The sequence below is a fragment of the Lynx canadensis genome, chromosome A3 (assembly GCF_007474595.2).
Source record: "Lynx canadensis isolate LIC74 chromosome A3, mLynCan4.pri.v2, whole genome shotgun sequence".
Taxonomy (NCBI): Eukaryota; Metazoa; Chordata; class Mammalia; order Carnivora; family Felidae; genus Lynx; species Lynx canadensis.
In genome coordinates this window covers 51,288,610-51,307,618 of record NC_044305.1, presented here as the reverse complement: position 1 = coordinate 51,307,618, position 19,009 = coordinate 51,288,610, and the positions used below count along the sequence as shown (strand labels likewise).

The 19,009-nt window shown below is 35.7% G+C and overlaps 1 protein-coding gene and 1 non-coding gene across 6 annotated transcripts in view; one reads left to right on the top strand and one right to left on the bottom strand.

Annotated features, from left to right (window-relative positions):
* CCDC138 (coiled-coil domain containing 138) overlaps positions 1-19,009 on the top strand; it is a 141,566-nt gene that overhangs the window by 60,106 nt on the left and 62,451 nt on the right. For all 5 annotated transcript variants that reach the window (XM_030310274.1, XM_030310269.1, XM_030310270.1 and 2 more), the window contains one exon: positions 14,649-14,841. In XM_030310274.1, the coding sequence (XP_030166134.1) occupies positions 14,649-14,841 (193 nt within the window). The remainder of the gene's footprint in view (positions 1-14,648; positions 14,842-19,009) is intronic.
* Positions 5,270-5,376, bottom strand: LOC115511416. The gene has a single exon (XR_003968058.1). It is a non-coding gene; the product is annotated as a U6 spliceosomal RNA (small nuclear RNA).

Genomic DNA, 19,009 nt, shown 5'->3' with positions numbered 1-19,009 from the left:
TGGAATATCATTTTTAATTTATTAGTCTTAACTACATTTCTCACTAAACAAAGTTATATTGATTATCAGATCTTGTAATGTTGCTATCTTCTTTTTATAATTTTATTTTGCTGTTTGTATAATGGTTTCTGAATGCTCTCAGCCACAAAAGGCTAGGCTCAGAAATTGAATGCAATCTTACTTTATCTTCCTTCCAAATATTCTTCTCATTTTCCTTCAGATAATTTATAGTTTATTTTTATCTACAAATATATACTCTGCACCCTACTCTGTGTGTGTGACAGATACTAGCCTGCATCTATGTTTCTAATGAAAAGTAGCATTCTTGCCACGGTCCTGTTTCTTTATTCAGCATTGATGGATTTCTAATATTTCAGTTTTAACAGTTGTCTGATTGCAAATACTTTTTCATTCTTTTTAATGTTTATTTTTAAGTTTTAAAAATGTTTGTTTATTTTTGAGAGTGAGAGAGACAGAATGTGTGCAGGGGAGGGGCAGAGAGAGAGGGAGACACAGAACTGGAAGTGGGTCCAGGCTCTGAGTTCATGTACTTTTTAAAAATTAAGCTTTGTATTTTGACATAATAGTAGATTCACTCAGTAATAACAACTACTACAGAGAAATCACTTGTGTCCCTAACCCACTTTCCCCCAATGGTAACATCTTGAAAAACTAGTACAATATCACAGCCACAATTGATAGTAGTCAAAATAGTAGGAGTTCTATATCACCATAGAGATTCTTCATGTTGCTTTTTTTATGTATGTGTGTGTGTGTGTGTGTGTGTGTGTGTGTGTGTGTGTGTGTGTGTATAAATATTTGGGTTCACAGTAAAATTGAGCACAGAAATTCCCCTTATACTCCCTGACCCCACATATGTACTGCTTACCACACTATCAGCTTCCTGCAACAGAATTTGTTACAAATTGTTACAATTTGTTACACTTGATGAACCTATCTTGGTATGTCCTTCCACTCCAAGTCCATACCTTACATTAGAGTTCACTTTGGTGTTTTTACATTCTCTGAGTTTTGACAAAAATATAATGGTATGTGACCATCATTTATAGAATAATTTGATACTAAAAATAGTTTTCCCTAAAATTCCTCTGTGCTCTGCCTATTTATACCTCCCTCGCCCCTAATTCCTGCAGACCACTAATCCTTTTACTCTTTGCTTTTTACATAATGTCATAGCTTTGCCCTTTACAGAATATCATATAGTTATTCTGTATGTCGCCTTTTCAGATTGGCTTCTTTCACTTAGCAGTATGTATTTAAGATTCCTCCATGTCTTTTCTTGGTTTGATAGCTCATTTCTTTCAGTGCTGAGTAACACTCCGTTGTCTGTATGTACCACGGTTTATCCATTCACCTACTGAAGGATCTCTTGATTGCTTCCAAGTTTTGGCACGTATGAATAATGTAAACATCCATGTGCAGGATTTGTGTGACATTAATTTTCAATTCCTTTGGGTAAATACCAAGGAGCACAATTGTTAGATAGATATGGTAAGGGTATGTTTAATTTTTTTGAAAAACTGTAAGCTGCCTTCCAAAGTGGCTATACCATTTTGCATTTTACCAGCAGTGAATGAGAGTTTCTGTTGCTCCACATCCTCATCAACATTTGGTGTTGTCAGTGCTTTGGGTTTTGGCTGTTCTAATTGGTGTAGAGTCAAGTCTCCTTTTAATTTGCAATTCCCTAATGACATACTGTTGGGCATCTTTTCATATGCTGATTTTCCATCTGTATATCTTCTCTGGTGAGGTTTCCAGGTTCTTTTGCCCATTTTTTAAATTGGGTTTTCTTACAATAGCGTTTTTAGAATTCTTTCTAAATTTTGGATAACAGTTCTTTATCAGATGTGTCTTTGCAGATATTTTCTCCTCCCAATATGTTTCTCATTTCTCATTCTCTTGACAGAGTGGTTTTTAATTTTAATGAAGTCCAATTTCTCAGTTATTTTTTGTGCATCATGCCTTTAGTGTGGTATCTAAAATGTATTTATTGTATCTAGCATCTTACACACTCATGGAGAATTGACCCCTTTATTATTGTGTAATGCCTTTCTTTCCCTGGTAACTTTCCTTGCTCTGAGGTCTGTTTTGTCTGAAATTAATATAGTTATTCCAGCTAGCTTTTGATTAGTGTTTGCATGGTATATCTTTCTATCCATTTACTTTCAATCTGTATTTGTCTTTATATTTAAAGTGGGTTTCTTAAAAAATAAAAAATAAAAAAAAAATAAAGTGGGTTTCTTGTCGACAATGTGGGTCTTGTATTTTGATTTAGTCTGATAATCTCTTTTAATTGGTATATTTTGACTGTTGATATTGAAAGTGATTATTGATATTGTTGGATTAATATCTACCATAGTTGTCACTGTTTTTTATTTATTGACAATTATTCTTTGTTCCTGTTTGTTTCTCTCAGTCTTTTCCTGCCTTTTGTGGTTTTAATTGGACCTTTTATATGCTTCTAACTTTCCCTTCTTTCTTAGCCTTCAGTTGTACTTCTTTTTTTACATTTTTTAGTGGTTGCCCTGACTTTGCAATATACACTTAGAACTACTCTAAATCCACTTTCAAATTACACTATACAGCTTTACGTGTAGTGTGAGTATCTTATAATACAGTAGACTCACCTTACCTGCGATTTCAGTTACCCATGGTAAACCAAAGTCTGGAAGCAGATGATCCTCCTTCTGAAGTATTGTCAAAGGTCAGTAATAGTCTAATGCTAAGTAGGGTCACAATGTCTATATCATTTACCTCACTTTGTCTCATCCTATAGACATTTTAGCATCTACAATATTACCATAAGGGTGAGTACAGTACAAATAAGATATTTTGAGGGAGAGAGAGAGGCCACATTCATACAACTTTTATTATGGTATGTTGTTGTAATCTGTTTTATTATTGTTAACCTCTTACTGTGCATAACTTATAAATTAAACTTTATCATAGGTATGTATGTATAGGAAAAGATGCAGTATATAAAAGGTTTGGTACTGTCCATGGTTTCGGATATCCACTGTGGTCTTGGAACACATGTCCCGTGATAAGGGGGGACTACTATAACAAAATACTGCTGATGTCTTCCTCCTGTCTCTTATTCCCTTGTATAATTCCTGTCATTCATTTCATTACACATTAACCTACATAAACGTATATATCTATATCTATGTCTATGATACAATGATCAATAATACAATTGTGTATACACACATACACAGGCACACATGCACATGCTCACAGACACACAGGCATCCATAATCCAACACATTGTTGCTATTGTTTTCAAAAAACTTATCTGTTAGATCAGTTAATAACAAATAAAAGCACTTATTCCTTCTCTAATGCTCTTTATGTACATCCAGGTTTCTAAGCTATATAATTTTCCTTGTCTCTAAATAACTTTTATTAATATTACTTTCAGTAACAGAATCCCTCAATTTTTGTTGGTGTGAGAAAATCTTTATTTTTCCTTTATTTTTGATAGATAATTTCAGAGTATGTAGATAATTTCAGAGTATGGTGGGGTTTTTTCCTCAGCATTTTAAACATTTCATTATATTTTCTTCATGCTTACATGGTTTTTGAGGAGACTTTGGATGTAATTCTTTGCTTCTCTGTAAATAACTTTTTTTCTCTTTTGGCTTCTATCAAGATTTTTAAAAAAAGCTTTTATTTTCTGAAGTTTGAATATGATATGCCTTAATGCATTTTTATGTGTGTGGTATTTATCCTCTTAGGTGTTCTCTGAGCTTCCTGGTTTTGTGGGGTTTGTTTCTTGTGTTAATTTGGAGGAAATTCTGTCATTACTGCTCCATATATATATATATATTTTTTTTTTTTTTTTTTTTTTTGAGAGTGTGTGAGTGAGTGAGGGGCAGAGGAAGAATCCCAGGAAGTGCAGAGAGAGAGGAGACAGAATGCAGAGCCCAGAGCAGGGCTCAAGGTCACCAGAAGCAGGGCTCAAGATCACCCAATGTGGGGCTCAAACTCACAAGTCGTGAGATCATGACCTGAGCCCAAGTGGGATGCTTCACCAGCTGAGCCACCTAGGATCCCCACTTCAAATATTTATTTTATTCCTTTGTTTATTTTCCTTCTGGTATTTTCATTACCCATGTGTTGCACCTTTTGTAATTGTCTCATAATTTTTGGATATTCTGTTCCATTTTTTCCAGTTTGGGTTTTCCTCCTTGTGTTCCAATTTCTGTTGATGTGCCTTCAGACTTAGATATTATTTCTTTGTCTGTGTCTCGTCTACTAATGAGCCCACCAAAAGCATTCTGCATTTACAGTGTTTCTGATCTCTAGTATTTTTGTTTTTTTGGGTTTAATTTATTTATTTTGGGGGGGTACAGAGAGAGAGGGAGAGAGAGAATTCCAAGGAGGCTCTACACTATCAGCACAGAGCCCAACACTGGGCTCAATCTCAAGAACCGTGAGATCATGACCTGAGCCAAAATCAAGAGTCAGACGCTTAACTGACTGAGCCACCCAGGTGCCCCTCTGTTATTTCTTTTGATTCTTTCTTAGAGTTTCCATCTCTCTGCTCTCTGTTGTCTACTTGTTTCATTAGAGCTCTTAGAATATTAATCATAGTTGTTTTAAATTCTTTGATTATTCCAGCATTTCTACCATATTTGAGTCTGATTCTGAAGTTTGCTCTGTCTTTTCACACTGTGTTTTTTGCCTTTTAGCATGGCTTGTAATTTTTTCTTGTTATCTGGACATGATGTACTATGTAAAAGTGACTGCTGTAAATGAGCCTTCAATACTATTGTAAGATGTGTGGGAAGGGGAAGTGTTCTGTAGTTGTGTAATTCAGTCTCAGTCATTTGGTGAGCTTGTGTCTCGGGGCTATTAACTTCATAAATGCCTCTCAGTTTTTCTCCCCATGAGGTGGGGCAGGATTGCTAGAGTGGGCTGGAGTTTCGTATTTCCTTTCTGCTAGGTCTGTTAGACTCTTATAAAATCTCAGTAGGTTAAGCTCTGGTAAGGTAGTTTCTCTTGAGGACAGATCTTTTTAACAAGGACAAAATTGTGTCATATTTCCAAATGGTTACTTTTTTACCCCCCCTACCTGAAGCATGAGGGGATTTTTCTCTAGTCTTCACTGTGAGAACTGTTAGAGCTCCTCATCTAAAACCAACAAAATCTGAGAACTCCCTTGTGACTGGCCACAGCCAGCATTTTTAACTCTCAGACTTGTTCACATTGGGCCTCCAGCAGTTTTCTTTTCTTTTTCCTTTTTTTAAATATGGCACACTTCATGAATTTGCATGCCATCCATACTCAGGGGCCATGCTAATCTTTTCTGTATTGTTCCAATTTTAGTATATGTGCTGCCGAAGCAAGCACTCCAGCAATTTTTGGTTATGGTTCATATTTTCCTACCCTGGTACCAGTTCCCACAGAGATTTCAGCTCATGGGTTTCTGCTGCAGTAAGCTGTAATTCTCTGTATTCACCTGTCTGTCTCCAAATTTGGGCTTTGCCCTGTGTTCTCACTTCTGTTGGATCTAAGAAAGTTTAATTTTTCAGTTGTTCAGCTTTTTACTTTTGTTAGGATGGAGTGATAACTTCCAACCCCCTTACCTGCCTAACCAGAAATCAGAAGTTCTCATGTTGCATTTTTATAGCAATACCCACTTTCCTCCTGGTCTACCCCCTCTTTAATCCCTCCAGCCACAAACTTCCATTTCTATGATTTTGTCATTTCACAAATGTTATATGAGTGGAATTATATAGTATGTAACCCCTTAAGATTGACTTTTTTTACTTAGCATAATTTGCTGGAGATCTATTTAAGTTGTGGCATTTCTTTTTATTGATTCCATGATAGGAATATACCACATTTTAACCATTCATTGGTTAAAGGAAACTGGTTTTTAACCATTATAAATGCTGTAAACATTTATGTGGAGGTTTTTGTGTATAAATAGTTTTTATTCCTCTAGGATAAATGTCCAAGGGTGTAGTTGTTGTATGGTAGCTCCATGTTTAATTTTTTTAATAAACTGCCAAATTTTAAGAGTGATTTTATTATTTTATGCTCTTACCAGAATATATGAGTGATCTAGTTTCTCCATGACCTCACCAGCATTTAGTGTTTTTATTATTTTTTTAAGTTTTATTTTTTATTTTATATTTTATTTTATTTGTTTTGTTATTTTATTTTACGTTTTTTTTTTTTTTAATTTTAGAGAGAGAGATTGCAAGCAGGGGAGGGGCAGAGAGAGGCAAACAGAAAATCCCAAGCAGGCTCTGCAGGAGCGGTGTGGAGCCTGACAAGGAGCTTGGACCCACCAACTGTGAGATCATGACCTGAGCCAAAACGAAGAGTCAGAAGCTTAACTGACTGAGTCACCCAGGCACCACTATGTTGTTACTATTTTTTATTTTCACCATTCTGGTAGTATTGTTTTCTCATTGGAGTTTTCATTTGCATCTCTCCAGTGGCTAAACGTATCTTCTCATGTGTTTGCTTTCCAAATGTATATCCTCTTCAGTATGTTACTGTCTTTTGCCCATTCTCTAATTGGATTATTTGTCTTCCGTTGTTTTGAGACTTGTTTACATACTTTAGGTACTAGTCCTTTGTTGGATATGTCATTTGGAAATACTATTTTTCTTTTTTTGTAGCTTGTATTTTCATCCAACCAAGGTCTTTTGCAGAGCTTTAAATTTTGATGATTTCCAGTGAACTGGTTTTTCCTTTTGTGGATGTTGCTTTTGGGGTCAAGTGTAAGGATTTTTTGCCTAACCCTAAATTGTGTTCTCCTGGTTTTTTTCTTAAAATTTTCTACGTTTGCATTTTCTACATTTAAGTCCGTGTACAGTTTGAGTTAATTTTGTATGAGGTGTGAGACTTAGATCAAGATTACATTTTTGCCTGTAAATGTCCAGTTGCTCTAGCACCTTTTACTGAAAAGGCTTTCCTTCCTCTGCACCTTTGTCAGTTGGGAATAATTATGTGGGCTTCTTTCTTGATTCTCTGTTATGTCCATGTATCTGTATGTCTGTTCCTTCGCCAGTTCCATACTGTTGATTACTATAATTTTATTTTTTTTTATTTTTTTTTTATTTTTTTTTTCAACGTTTATTTATTTTGGGACAGAGAGAGACAGAGCATGAACGGGGGAGGGGCAGAGAGAGAGGGAGACACAGAATCGGAAACAGGCTCCAGGCTCTGAGCCATCAGCCCAGAGCCCGACGCGGGGCTCGAACTCACAGACCGCGAGATCGTGACCTGGCTGAAGTCGGACGCTTAACCGACTGCGCCACCCAGGCGCCCCTGATTACTATAATTTTAAAATATGTTTTGAGAAAAAAAAAAAAAAGAGCGAGGGAGAGAGCCAAAACATGAGTCTCTTAAAGACTGAGAATAAACTGACGGTTGATGGGGGGTGGGAGGGAGGGAAAAGTGGGTGTTGGGCATTGAGGAGGGCACCTGTTGGGATGAGCACTGGGTGTTGTATAGAAACCAATTTGACAATAAATTTCAGGAAAAGAAAAAAATAAAATATGTTTTGAAGTTGAGTAGTTTGATTTTTTCCCCATATTCCTGTTTTTCTTTTATTTAATTAAAAAAATTTTTTTTTAATGTTTGGTTATTTTTGAGAGAGAGAGAGAAAGAGAGAGAGTGAGCATGAGCAGTGGAGGGGCAGAGAGAGAGAGAGGGAGACACAGAATCAGAAGCAGGCTCCAGGCCTCGAGCTGTTAGCACAGAGCCTGATATGGGGCTCAAACTCACAAACTGCGAGATCATGACCTGAGCTGAAATTGGACACTAAATGGACTGAGCCACCCAGGTGCCCCCTCATTTTCCTGTTTTTCAAAAATGTTTATAAATAGTTTCTTTGCCTTTACTTATACATTTTAGAATAATCTTCACTATCTACAAAATATCTTGCTGAGGTTTTGATACAAATTGCATTAGCCTGTATACAAATTTAAGAAAAATTGGCGTCTTTACAGTGTTGGGTGTTCCAGTTCAGAAACATGATTTCTCCATTTTTTTAGAAAGTTGATTTCTTTCATCCATGTTATGTAGTTTTAAGCATAGAATTCCTGTCCATTATTTGTTAGATTTTCAGCTGCATATTTAGTGTTTTTGAGTGGTTAAAGTTGGTATTTTTAAAATTTTGTTGTCCCTGTTGTTCATTTTGTATCCTATGACCATAATCTTATTAGTTTTAGGAGTTTTCTTGAAGATTCTTTGGGATTTTGTATATAGTCATGCATCTATGAATAAGAAAGTTTTCTTGTTTTCCTTTTTTGACTATATGCTTTCAATTTTTGTTTCATAAGCTACAATATCTAGGACTATGGTGAATATGAATGATAATGGAAGTCATTGGCTTGTTCTTGATCTTAGGGGAAAATAGTCCTTTCGCTATTAATATTAGCTATAGTTTTATAGATGCTTTTTATCAAGTTTAGTTCCCCTCTATTACTATTTTTGAGTTTTTATAATCATGAATGAGTGTTAAAATGTTTTTTAAATGGATTTTTGTATTTACTGATAGGATCATGTGATTTTTTTTCTTTAACCTGATAATGTGGCTTTCAAATGGCTTTCAAATACTGAGCTAGTCATGTGTTCCTAAAATAAACCCCACTTGGCCATGTTGTATATTCTTTTTATATTTGCTGAATTCTCTTTCCTGATATTTTGTTAAAGAGTTTCCTATCTATATTCATTAGGGGTATTGATTTACAGTTTTATTTTATACTGTCTTTGGTTTTGTATCAGGGTCATACTATGTTCATAAAATTTATTGGGAATTGTACCATCCTCTTACTTTTCTAAAAGAAATTAGATAGAATTAGTGTTCATTTTTATTCAGACATCTGGTAGAATTCTTCTATGAAACTCAGCCTGAATATGTCTTTTTTTGGGAGATTCAAGTTCCTTAATAGTTATAAGGATATTCTAATAGGTGATTCATATAAGTGATTTATAGAAGTGTGTGCTTTTCAAGGAATTGAATGACCCATTTTGTCTAAGCTGTTAAATATATATGTGTAAAATTTTTCATAATATTCTCTTATCCTTTTGATGTTCTCAGTGTTGGTAGTGATGCCCTCTCTTTCGTTCCTGGTATTGATACTGTGTCACTTTTTTTTGGCTTTCTTGACAGAAATTTGTTTGTTTTATTGATTTTTTTTCCCCAAAGGATTATCTCTTTGTTTTGTAGTTTTCATTTTTATCTCATCTTTATTATTTCCTATCTTCTGTTTGCTTTGGATTTATTTTGTTGTTTTTTAGGTTACTGAGGTAAAAACTCAGATTATTGATTTGGGACTTCCTTTTTTTTCTAACATAGTGATATTTTTAGTCCTGTTTTTCTTTCAGCACTGCTTTAACTGTATCCCACAAATTTTGATATGTTCCATTTTCATTTACTTTCAATTTAATGTATTTTTAAAAGTTCCCTTCAAACATCCTCTTGACCCATGATTTATTTAGAAGTTTGTCATAGATCTCGCTTTTACCTTTCTGTTTTTTGGGGTTTGGTTGTATTGTTGATGTTGTTTTGCTGAAGATATGTAGTCTGCTGTTGTTGTGTGGAGTGTTCTATAAATGTGGATTTGATTCTACTGGTTGATGGTATTTTAGAATTAGTTTAGGTCCTTGTTAATATTCTGTCCAGTTGTATCAAGTGTTCAGTGAAGTCTTCAGCTATAATTGTGAATTTTTTTTTTTTTAATTTTTTTTTCAACGTTTATTTATTTTTGGGACAGAGAGAGACAGAGCATGAACGGGGGAGGGGCAGAGAGAGAGGGAGACACAGAATCGGAAACAGGCTCCAGGCTCTGAGCCATCAGCCCAGAGCCTGACGCAGGGCTCGAACTCCCGGACCACAAGATCGTGACCTGGCTGAAGTCGGACGCTTAACCGACTGCGCCACCCAGACGCCCCTATAATTGTGAATTTATATATTTGTCCTATTTGGTATTATCATTTTTTTGCCTCATATATTTTGCAACTCTGTTGCTTTGCACATATAAATTTAAGCTTGTTCTGTCTTTTTAGTGGATTGACTCTTTTTTCGTTATGTAATGTCTCTCTCTGTACCTGGTAATTAACCTTGCTCTGAGATCTATTTTCTGATATTAATATGACCAACCACTCTGCTTTCTTTAGTTTTATAATGTCCTTTTCTATTTTTTAATTTTGACCTACTTGTAATGTTATATTTGAAATGAGTTTTTTATAGATAGCATATAGCTAGATTTTCTTTTTACTCAACTTTATCAAGTTCTGTGTTCTAATTGGTATATTTAGGCCATTTATATTTAATGTAGTTATTGATATGTTAGGGTTTAAGTTTGTTGACTTTATTTTGTGTTTACTGTTTGTTTTCATTTCTCTTTTTCATTTCTCTGGGTTTTTCCCCCTGCTTTCCTATGGGTTACTTGAACATTTTTTAAAACTCCATTTTGGTTCATTTATAGAATTTTGAGTATTTCTCCTTTTATAGCTTTTTTATTAGTTTTTCTAGGTAGCACATTGTATATAAATAATTTACCATAGTCTACTGGTGTTTTCATTTCGTCAGTTTGACTAAAATAGAGAAACCTTGCCTTTTCATCCCTTAATTAACCCCCTCTATAATACTACTGTGCTAATATTTCTTCTACATACATTTAGAATCACATTAGACAGTGTTACTATTTTTGCTTCTACTGTCAAACATAAAACTCAGAATTTGCCCATATTTTTTGCTTACTGTGTTCTTTCTTCTTTCCAGATATTATAGGGTTCCTTCTTTTATTATTTCATTTCACCATTGAGAACTTCTTTCAGGCAGTCTTTTAGAAGAGGTCTGCTGTTAACAAATTGTTTTAGTTTTACTTCATCTTAGAATGTCCTAGTTTCCTCTTCATTCCTGAAGGATATTTTCACTGGGCATGGGGTTTTGAGATGATAGTTATTTTCTTATAATACTTGAAAAATGTGTGCTAATTTCTTTTAGCCAATTTTCATGGCTTTACAATAAGAAATCCACTGTTACTTGAATTGTTTTCTTCATATATGTTAATTTCTCTGTTACTGCTCTCAATTTTTTTCTTTTTCTTTAGTTTTCACAAATTGGCTATGATGTATCTTGGATTTGATTAATTTGGCTTGATTACTTTGGATTACTTGATTACTTTCTGGGGTTTGGTCACCTTCTTCAGTGTCTAGATTTTTTTTTGCCCCTAAATGTGGGAAGTTTTCAGCCATTATTTCTTCAAATATTTTTTCAGTCCCCCCTGATTTTTTTTTTCTTTTCAGGATTCTGATTGACATGATGGTTAAATATTTTGTTTTAGTTCCTCAGTTCCTTGAATTTCTGTTTATTATTCCCTCCAGTTTTTTTTTTTTTTTTTTATGTTGTTCAGATTGGGTAAATTCAGTTGTTTTATTTTCCAGTTAACCAATTATTTCCTTGTGTTCTCCATTCAGCTGTTTAACCTATTGGTTTTTTATTTTGGTTAATGTATTTTCAGTTATAAAATTTCCATTTGGTTCTTTATATTTTCTCTGGTAAGGATTTCCATTTCTTTGATAAGTTTTCTATTTTTCTTTTTTTTAAATGCATAATTACTAATTTTATCACGGCTGCTTTAAAATGTCAGATAATTTTTTAAAAAAATTTTTAATGTTTATTTTTTTGAGAGAGAGACTGAGCACGAGCAGGGGAGGGGTAGAGAGAGGGAGACACAAAATCTGAAGCAGGCTCCAAGGTTTGAGCTGTTAGCATAGAGCCCAACTCTGGGTTTGAACTCATGAACCGTGAGATCATGACCTGAGCCGAAGTTGGACATTTAACCAACTGAGCCACCCAACTGCCCCTGTTTGTCAGATAATTCTAACATCTTTGTGCTATTGGTATTGCCAATTACTGATTTTCATTCCGTTTAAGATCTTCCTGGTTCTTCGTGTGATTAGTGATTTTTTTATTGAAAACTGGACATTTTGGTATTATAAAACTTTGGATCTCTGTTTATCTGGCTTTGACACTGCTCCTGCAGAGAGGAAATACAGGGTGGCTCCTCTTTATTGCCAACTTAAGTAGGAGTTCTGATTCCCCATTAGGCCTTCACTGAGATACCTCCCTAACTGGGAGGGATGGGAGTGCCTCATTACTACCCCTCACATGGCCTTCCTGGACACTTTGTTACTGCCTGGTTTTAGGCTTTCCTGGAAAGTGTAGGCTGTCCTTGAAATTTTGTTCATCTAAGCGGATATTGGACCACAGATTTTTCTGTGGTGTTTGGCTGAATTGTGGTTTTGTTTAAAAGTTTCTTGTCTTGCAAAGCTGCTCTTTTCTTAGCCCTTTGGCTAGAGAGAGCAGGCTTATGTTGGGGCTTTTTTGTCTGCAGTTTCCAGGTTGCCAGCTCTTTCAGCTGCAAGTCTGGGAAATATGAGGCATCAAGAAACTTCTAGAATTTCTAGTATTTTCATCTATTTTTATACCAAGGTTTTAAAACATATATGTATTATCTTTTCCTAATGATATTAAAAGCTTATTTAAAATGGTTTTTCATTTGACTGCAATTGACACACAGTCTTATATTAGTTTTGGGTATACAACATAGTGATTCAACTTTTATATATGTTATTCTATGCTCTACAACAAATATTAGCTACCTACTGTCACCATATAACACATTACAGTATCCTTGACTATATTCCAGTGCTGTGCTTTTTATTCCTAGGACTTATTCCTTCCATAACTGGAAGTTTATATCTCCCACTTCCTTTACCCATTTTGTCCTTCCCTCCAGCAACCATCAATTTGTTCTCTGTATTTGAAGGTTGATTCTTTTTGTTTGTTTGTTTGTTTGTTTGTTTTTGATTCTACATTATGAATGAAATCAGATGCTATTTGTGTTTCTCAGTATTATTTCACTTAGCATAATATTCTCTAGGTCTATCCATGTTGTCACAAATGACAAAATCTCATCTGTTTTTATGACTGCATAATATTCCTGTGTGTGTGTGTGTGTGTGTGTGTGTGTGTGTGTGTGTGTGTGTATGCCACATCTTTTTTATCCAGTTGTCTGTTGATGGACACTTAGGTTGCTTCCATATCTTGGCTATTATAAATAATGCTGCAATAAACAGAGGAGTGCACATACCTTTTTGAGTTAATGTTTTTGTTTTCTTTGGGTAAATAACTGATAGCAGAATTGCTGGATCATACGGTATTTCTATTTTTAATTTTTTGAAAAACGTCCCTACTATTTTCCACTGTAGCTATACCAGTTTACATTCCTATCCACTGTGTATGAGGGTTCCTTTTTTTGATTTAGAATTTACTGACCATATATTTAAATAAATTAGATTGCATCTGTTATGCCATTCACCACCCAATCATTGTGTTTTTTGATACCCATAAAACCTCCATATACCTCTTTAATTTTAATATGTAGAAATTCTAAACAAATACTTGTTACCCATATTTAAGTTATTTCAAAGTGTGGGTATGTACCCTCATCTGCAGCAGTGTGAAATGGTTTTCCTTTATTTGGTTCTTAATATATATGTCGAATATCATAAAAGCTTATGTTATTTTAGAAATATTTTTATGCCAGTATGTGTGTTTTGCCCATTGTCTTTAGTTTATTCACCATGAGAATCATCCATGATTCTAACCATGTATTTTATTCTGCAATTGTTAAAAAAGTTATCAAAATCACTGTGATGGTTATGATCATACTGAGTTGTAAAGCAGTGAGGCCCTAGATGATCACTTTATAAGCTAACACTGTAAGGTACACACCCGATAAGCTATTTATCAGTAATGTTGGAGGAGTGAAGAACCTATAGTTGTCTACCTCTCTGCTCAATTGATTTCTCTGTGCCAGAAACATATCATAATATGTTCTTAAATAAATATTTTCAAATTCTCAGTTTTCCTAATTTTTTTCATAGAAAAGTACCATTTCCAATTTCTTAATTCTTGTAGACTGCTTATTTCTATTTTCGAATGTCTATTTATTTTGAGAGAGAGAGTGCATGTGTGTGTGAGTGGGAGGATAGGCAGAGAGAAAGGGAAAGAAAGGATCCCAAGCAGGCACTGCACTGGCAGCACAGAGCCTGATGTGTGGAGCTCTATCTCACGAATTGTGAGATCATGACCTGAACCAAAATCAAGAGTTGGACGCTCAACTGACTGAGCCACCCAGGTGCCCCAGACTGCTCATTCTTTTAGAAAAGTAATCAGAGGGCGCCTGGGTGGCGCAGTCGGTTAAGCGTCCGACTTCAGCCAGGTCACGATCTCGCAGTCCGTGAGTTCGAGCCCCGCGTCGGGCTCTGGGCTGATGGCTCAGAGCCTGGAGCCTGTTTCCGATTCTGTGTCTCCCTCTCTCTCTGCCCCTCCCCCGTTCATGCTCTGTCTCTCTCTGTCCCAAAAATAAATAAACGTTGAAAAAAAAAAATTAAAAAAAAAAAAGTAATCAGAAATAATTTTTAAAAGTTGATTGTAAAATTACTACTTTTTAATTTTGTATATTTCTAATCCATTTTTTAATTAGAAAAAATTTGACTTTTTCTAGTTTCTATATTTGATTGTAGTATTTGAAATATATTATGGATATAGACAAATATACTAAGATAATACATATTTTTAACAGCATTCAACTATGACATCAACATTGAGGAGACTGGGTGAAGACATATTCAAAGGAGTAGTAACTAAGGGAATTCAGGATAATTCTTTAGACCATTCAGTGGAGAATAAACCAAAGACAGCTGCTTTCTTTAAGAGCTCCAATTTACCATTGAGATTTTTATCAACTTTAATTGTTCTCAAAACAGTCACTCAAGGTAAGCTTTCAAATGTGCTTATGGTATAATTTTTCATAAACAAGTAGAAGAGAATACTATATAATGAAGCAACTCTTACATAGTCAAATATGTTTTCCATTTTTAGAATGAGATTTTATAATGGTGGCACATTATAGTAAGCTTTTATTTGCTAAATTTGAGAAAATGGATTAGTCAGTTGGATTGTTGCCCCATCCCAGAAGACTTTGTTGATTCTCTTAGATCATGTTCCCATGATAATATTATTGTATTCACCATAAAGTATTGAAATTCCTAATATGTTATTTTTTACTGGAGCATGTGTTGGCAGACTATAGCCTAGTGATCAGATCTGGCCCCACCACCTGTTGTGTAAATAAAGTTTTATTTAAACACATGCATGCTCACTTTTTACCCGTTGTCTATGACTGTTTTTGTCTTATAACAACAGAGGTGAGTAGTTGACAACAGAGACTATATGGCCCCCTAGATGCATATATTATTATGTGGCCCTCTACAGCAAAATTTTGTCAATCCCTACACTAGTTTGTAAGTTGACTGAAGAAAAATTGCCTTGTTTACTACTGTATCCCCCTGCAACTAGCATAGTGCTTGATGTATAATAGTGAATAGGAAATTAATGGATTAAAAATAATGTTTCAATCAAAGTTGACCATTTTATTTTTTTATTTTATTTTATTTTTTTTTAAGATTTTTTTTTTTCAACGTTTATTTATTTTGGGGACAGAGAGAGACAGAGCATGAACGGGGGAGGGGCAGAGAGAGAGGGAGACACAGAATCGGAAACAGGCTCCAGGCTCTGAGCCATCAGCCCAGAGCCTGACGCGGGGCTCGAACTCCCGGACCGTGAGATCGTGACCTGGCTGAAGTCGGACACTTAACCGACTGCGCCACCCAGGCGCCCCTAAAGTTGACCATTTTATATATAGTTTTGATATATACCTGTAAGGAGTTATGTTTTTGGGTTACTAAACAGGTGATTTCTTGTTAAAGTAAGCGATACCAATATAGTCAGAAATTAAGTATGCATCCTTTTATCTTTCCTATTTGTTAAATTATGTAACTCAGTGTAGGGTTTTTTTTCAGTGGGAAATGGCAATAACTTAATTTTACTACTATATCTGAAAGTGTGTATGATTTAGTTACACCTGATTATGGACTTTTACAACAACAACAATATGAAACTATAACTATCTTCTTAATTATTTTTTCCTTATGTTTATGGTTCTCATAGTTAAACACATTGGCAACGGTTTGAAAGGTCGTTTATGAGAAGGGTGTATTAGCCCAAAATAAAGTTCACCACATACCAACATACATTACAACATCATTTGATAAAATGATCACTGATAAAACTAATGCAATAGAGATAAAACAAGAGAGAATGGGTACTCTCTGTCACCTTCTGTGGAATTCAATATTGGACATGCTGACAGTCTTCAACGATCCATTAAAAAAAAGGAAAGAAATGAATATTGGAAAGGAATACAGAAAACTATTAATAGTCTTAAACTATTAATAAAAAAACTATTAAATTTGTGGATACTCTCTATAAATCAAGGCCATCCAATAAGACTAGCTAAGAAATATTTTGAATATAATGTGCTATGATCTGAATATTTGTGTCCCCTAGAAATTCATGTGGTGAAATACTAACCCCCAGAGTTGATGCTGTTAATAGTTGGGGTCTTTAAGAGGTGCTTATTAGATCATGAGGGTAGAGCCCTTGTGAATGGAATTAGTGCCCTTATAAAAGATACTCCATGGAGATCTCTCTCTTTAGCCCCTTACATCATGTTGAGGACACAGTGAGAAAGAAGTTGTAGGCTGTGAACCAGGGAGAGGGTCTTCACCAGAAAGTGATCATACTGGCAACTTTGTCTTGTATTTCTCCACCTCCAGAACTGTAAGCAATAAAATATCTGTTATATATAAGCTACACAGTCTGTGGTATTTGCTATAGCAGCCTGATAGAATTTGTTTCAGAAAATCAAAGAAAATTCACAAAGTCTATTGACTTTCAGTAACTGTCATTACCATCTATGACTATCTATGGCTATAGTATGACTACTATGAATGTCACTAACAAATAGCAATAATATATTTTTTAAAAAGACTTATTAATATAAACAAAACAAAAAGTGTAAAATATGGATATGTCTAGTACGGTGTCTGTAAACTTAACCCTTTGTGAAATATAATAGGGCATAAAGATATGGTAAATAATGGATGAATGAACAGGGTAATAAAGATTGTAGATGAAGTTAAATGACATAAATAAGGGACTTTTATTCTTCCTTATAAATATTTTAAAAACTATAAGATACTCCAAGTGACGTAGTGTAATAATACCAATGAGAATTCAACTATAGTTTAAGTTGAGAAAGTGGTAGGAAAGGTGAAAAAACACTTGAAATGAATGTGATCATTTAAAACAAGTAAAACAGCAACATGGGTCATGGCTTGCCTGAGAAGATTTTAAAGCAACCTTGATAGAGTCCAGGAAGAAGGCAGACTAGAAAGATCCTGAGCTTACCTCCTCTCGGGGACACGGCAAAGCTGCAACTACAAATAGAGCAATTCTTTCTGCAAATGGCCTGAAGACTAGGGAGAACAGCTATTCCACAGCTAAAGACACAAGGAAAAAGTCACATCAAGAAGGGTAGGAGGGACAGAGACATGGTCTGTTTAAGAACCAAATACATGCTGTGGTGGTCAAGAATCAGGAAGGACATCACAGGTGCAGAGACCTCTCTAGGAGTGAGGGGTTCGAGCCCTACATTGGGCACCCCACCCTAAGGATCTGCACTGGGAAGATGAGCCCAATAATGTCTGGCTTTGAAAAACAGTGGGTCATAACTCTAGGAGTGCTGAAGGGCTATAGAAAATGGAGACTCTGCTCGTAAAGTGCCCATGCACAGTCTCATGTAGACAAAGCACGGGGAAACAGTTTGAAAAGCACCTGGGCCATAAATGAAGGAGATTTATTGACTAATTATAGGGCATGTGCTTGGAGGGATAGGGATCTATAGGAACTTTCTCTAGGAACAAAGTGCTGGCAGGTGCCATTTTTATTGCCCTCCTCAGTCTAGCAAGGCATGATGCTGGCATGCCTTTTGACACTCCCTATCTACCTTAATGGCACTGCTTGCTCTCTACCAGTGTTCCCCTGTGAACATGCCCATCCCAAAGCACTTGCCCGAGCAGGCACATTTTTAAAGCGCCTCCTGCCCTTCTTCACACTAGTGGTTGGCCCCACCAACCAGCACACCTGCAGCAATCGACAGCTGGTCCCCTCATCCAGCTGTGCCAGGGCCAGACCCTCCCACCAGTACGTCCATAGTAGTCATGGCTGGGCATTGGTGGGCAGCTGGTTCAGTGGTCACCTCAACCCACCAGTTGGCACAGCATTTGCAGCCCAGTCACAACAGGTAGGTGCACATAGCCCACAAGGATACACTGCTTGAGGGTTGAGTTCTGGTGATCAGAGTACACTGTGATTCTGGACCCTCCAGGATGTTTTCTATGTAAAGCCATTACTTTCAAGATCAGGAGATATACTAATCTACCTAATGCATAGAAACACAGACAAAATGAGGAGACAGAGGAATATGTTCAAAATGAAAGAACAAGACAAAACCTCAGAAAAAGATCTAAACAAAATAGATAATCTACCTGATAGAGTTTAAAATAACGGTCATAAAGAGGACTCCTGAACTTGGGAGAACAAACACACTAGAGGAGTCAACAGCAGATTAGAGGACGCGGAAGAACAGGGTGCCTGGGTGGCTCTTCAATCTGGGAGACAGAGTAGTGGAAATCAGGCTGAACAGCAAAGAGAGAAAAGACCATAGAAAAGTGAGATAGGTTAAGTGACCTCTAGGACAACATTAAGCATACTAATAACTTCATTATAGGGGTCCTAAAGGAGAAGAGAGAGAAAGGGATAAAGAACTTACTTGAAAAAAATAATAGCTGAAAACTTTCCTAACCTGGGGCGGGAAATAGACATCCAGTTCCAGGAAGCACAGAGAACCTCAAACAAGAGGAACCCAAAGGAATCCACACCAAGAAACGTAATAATTAAAATGTAAAAAATTAGAGGGTCGACTGGGAAGATGGAAGAGTAGGGGGACCCTAAGCTCGCCTCATCCCCTAGATACAACTG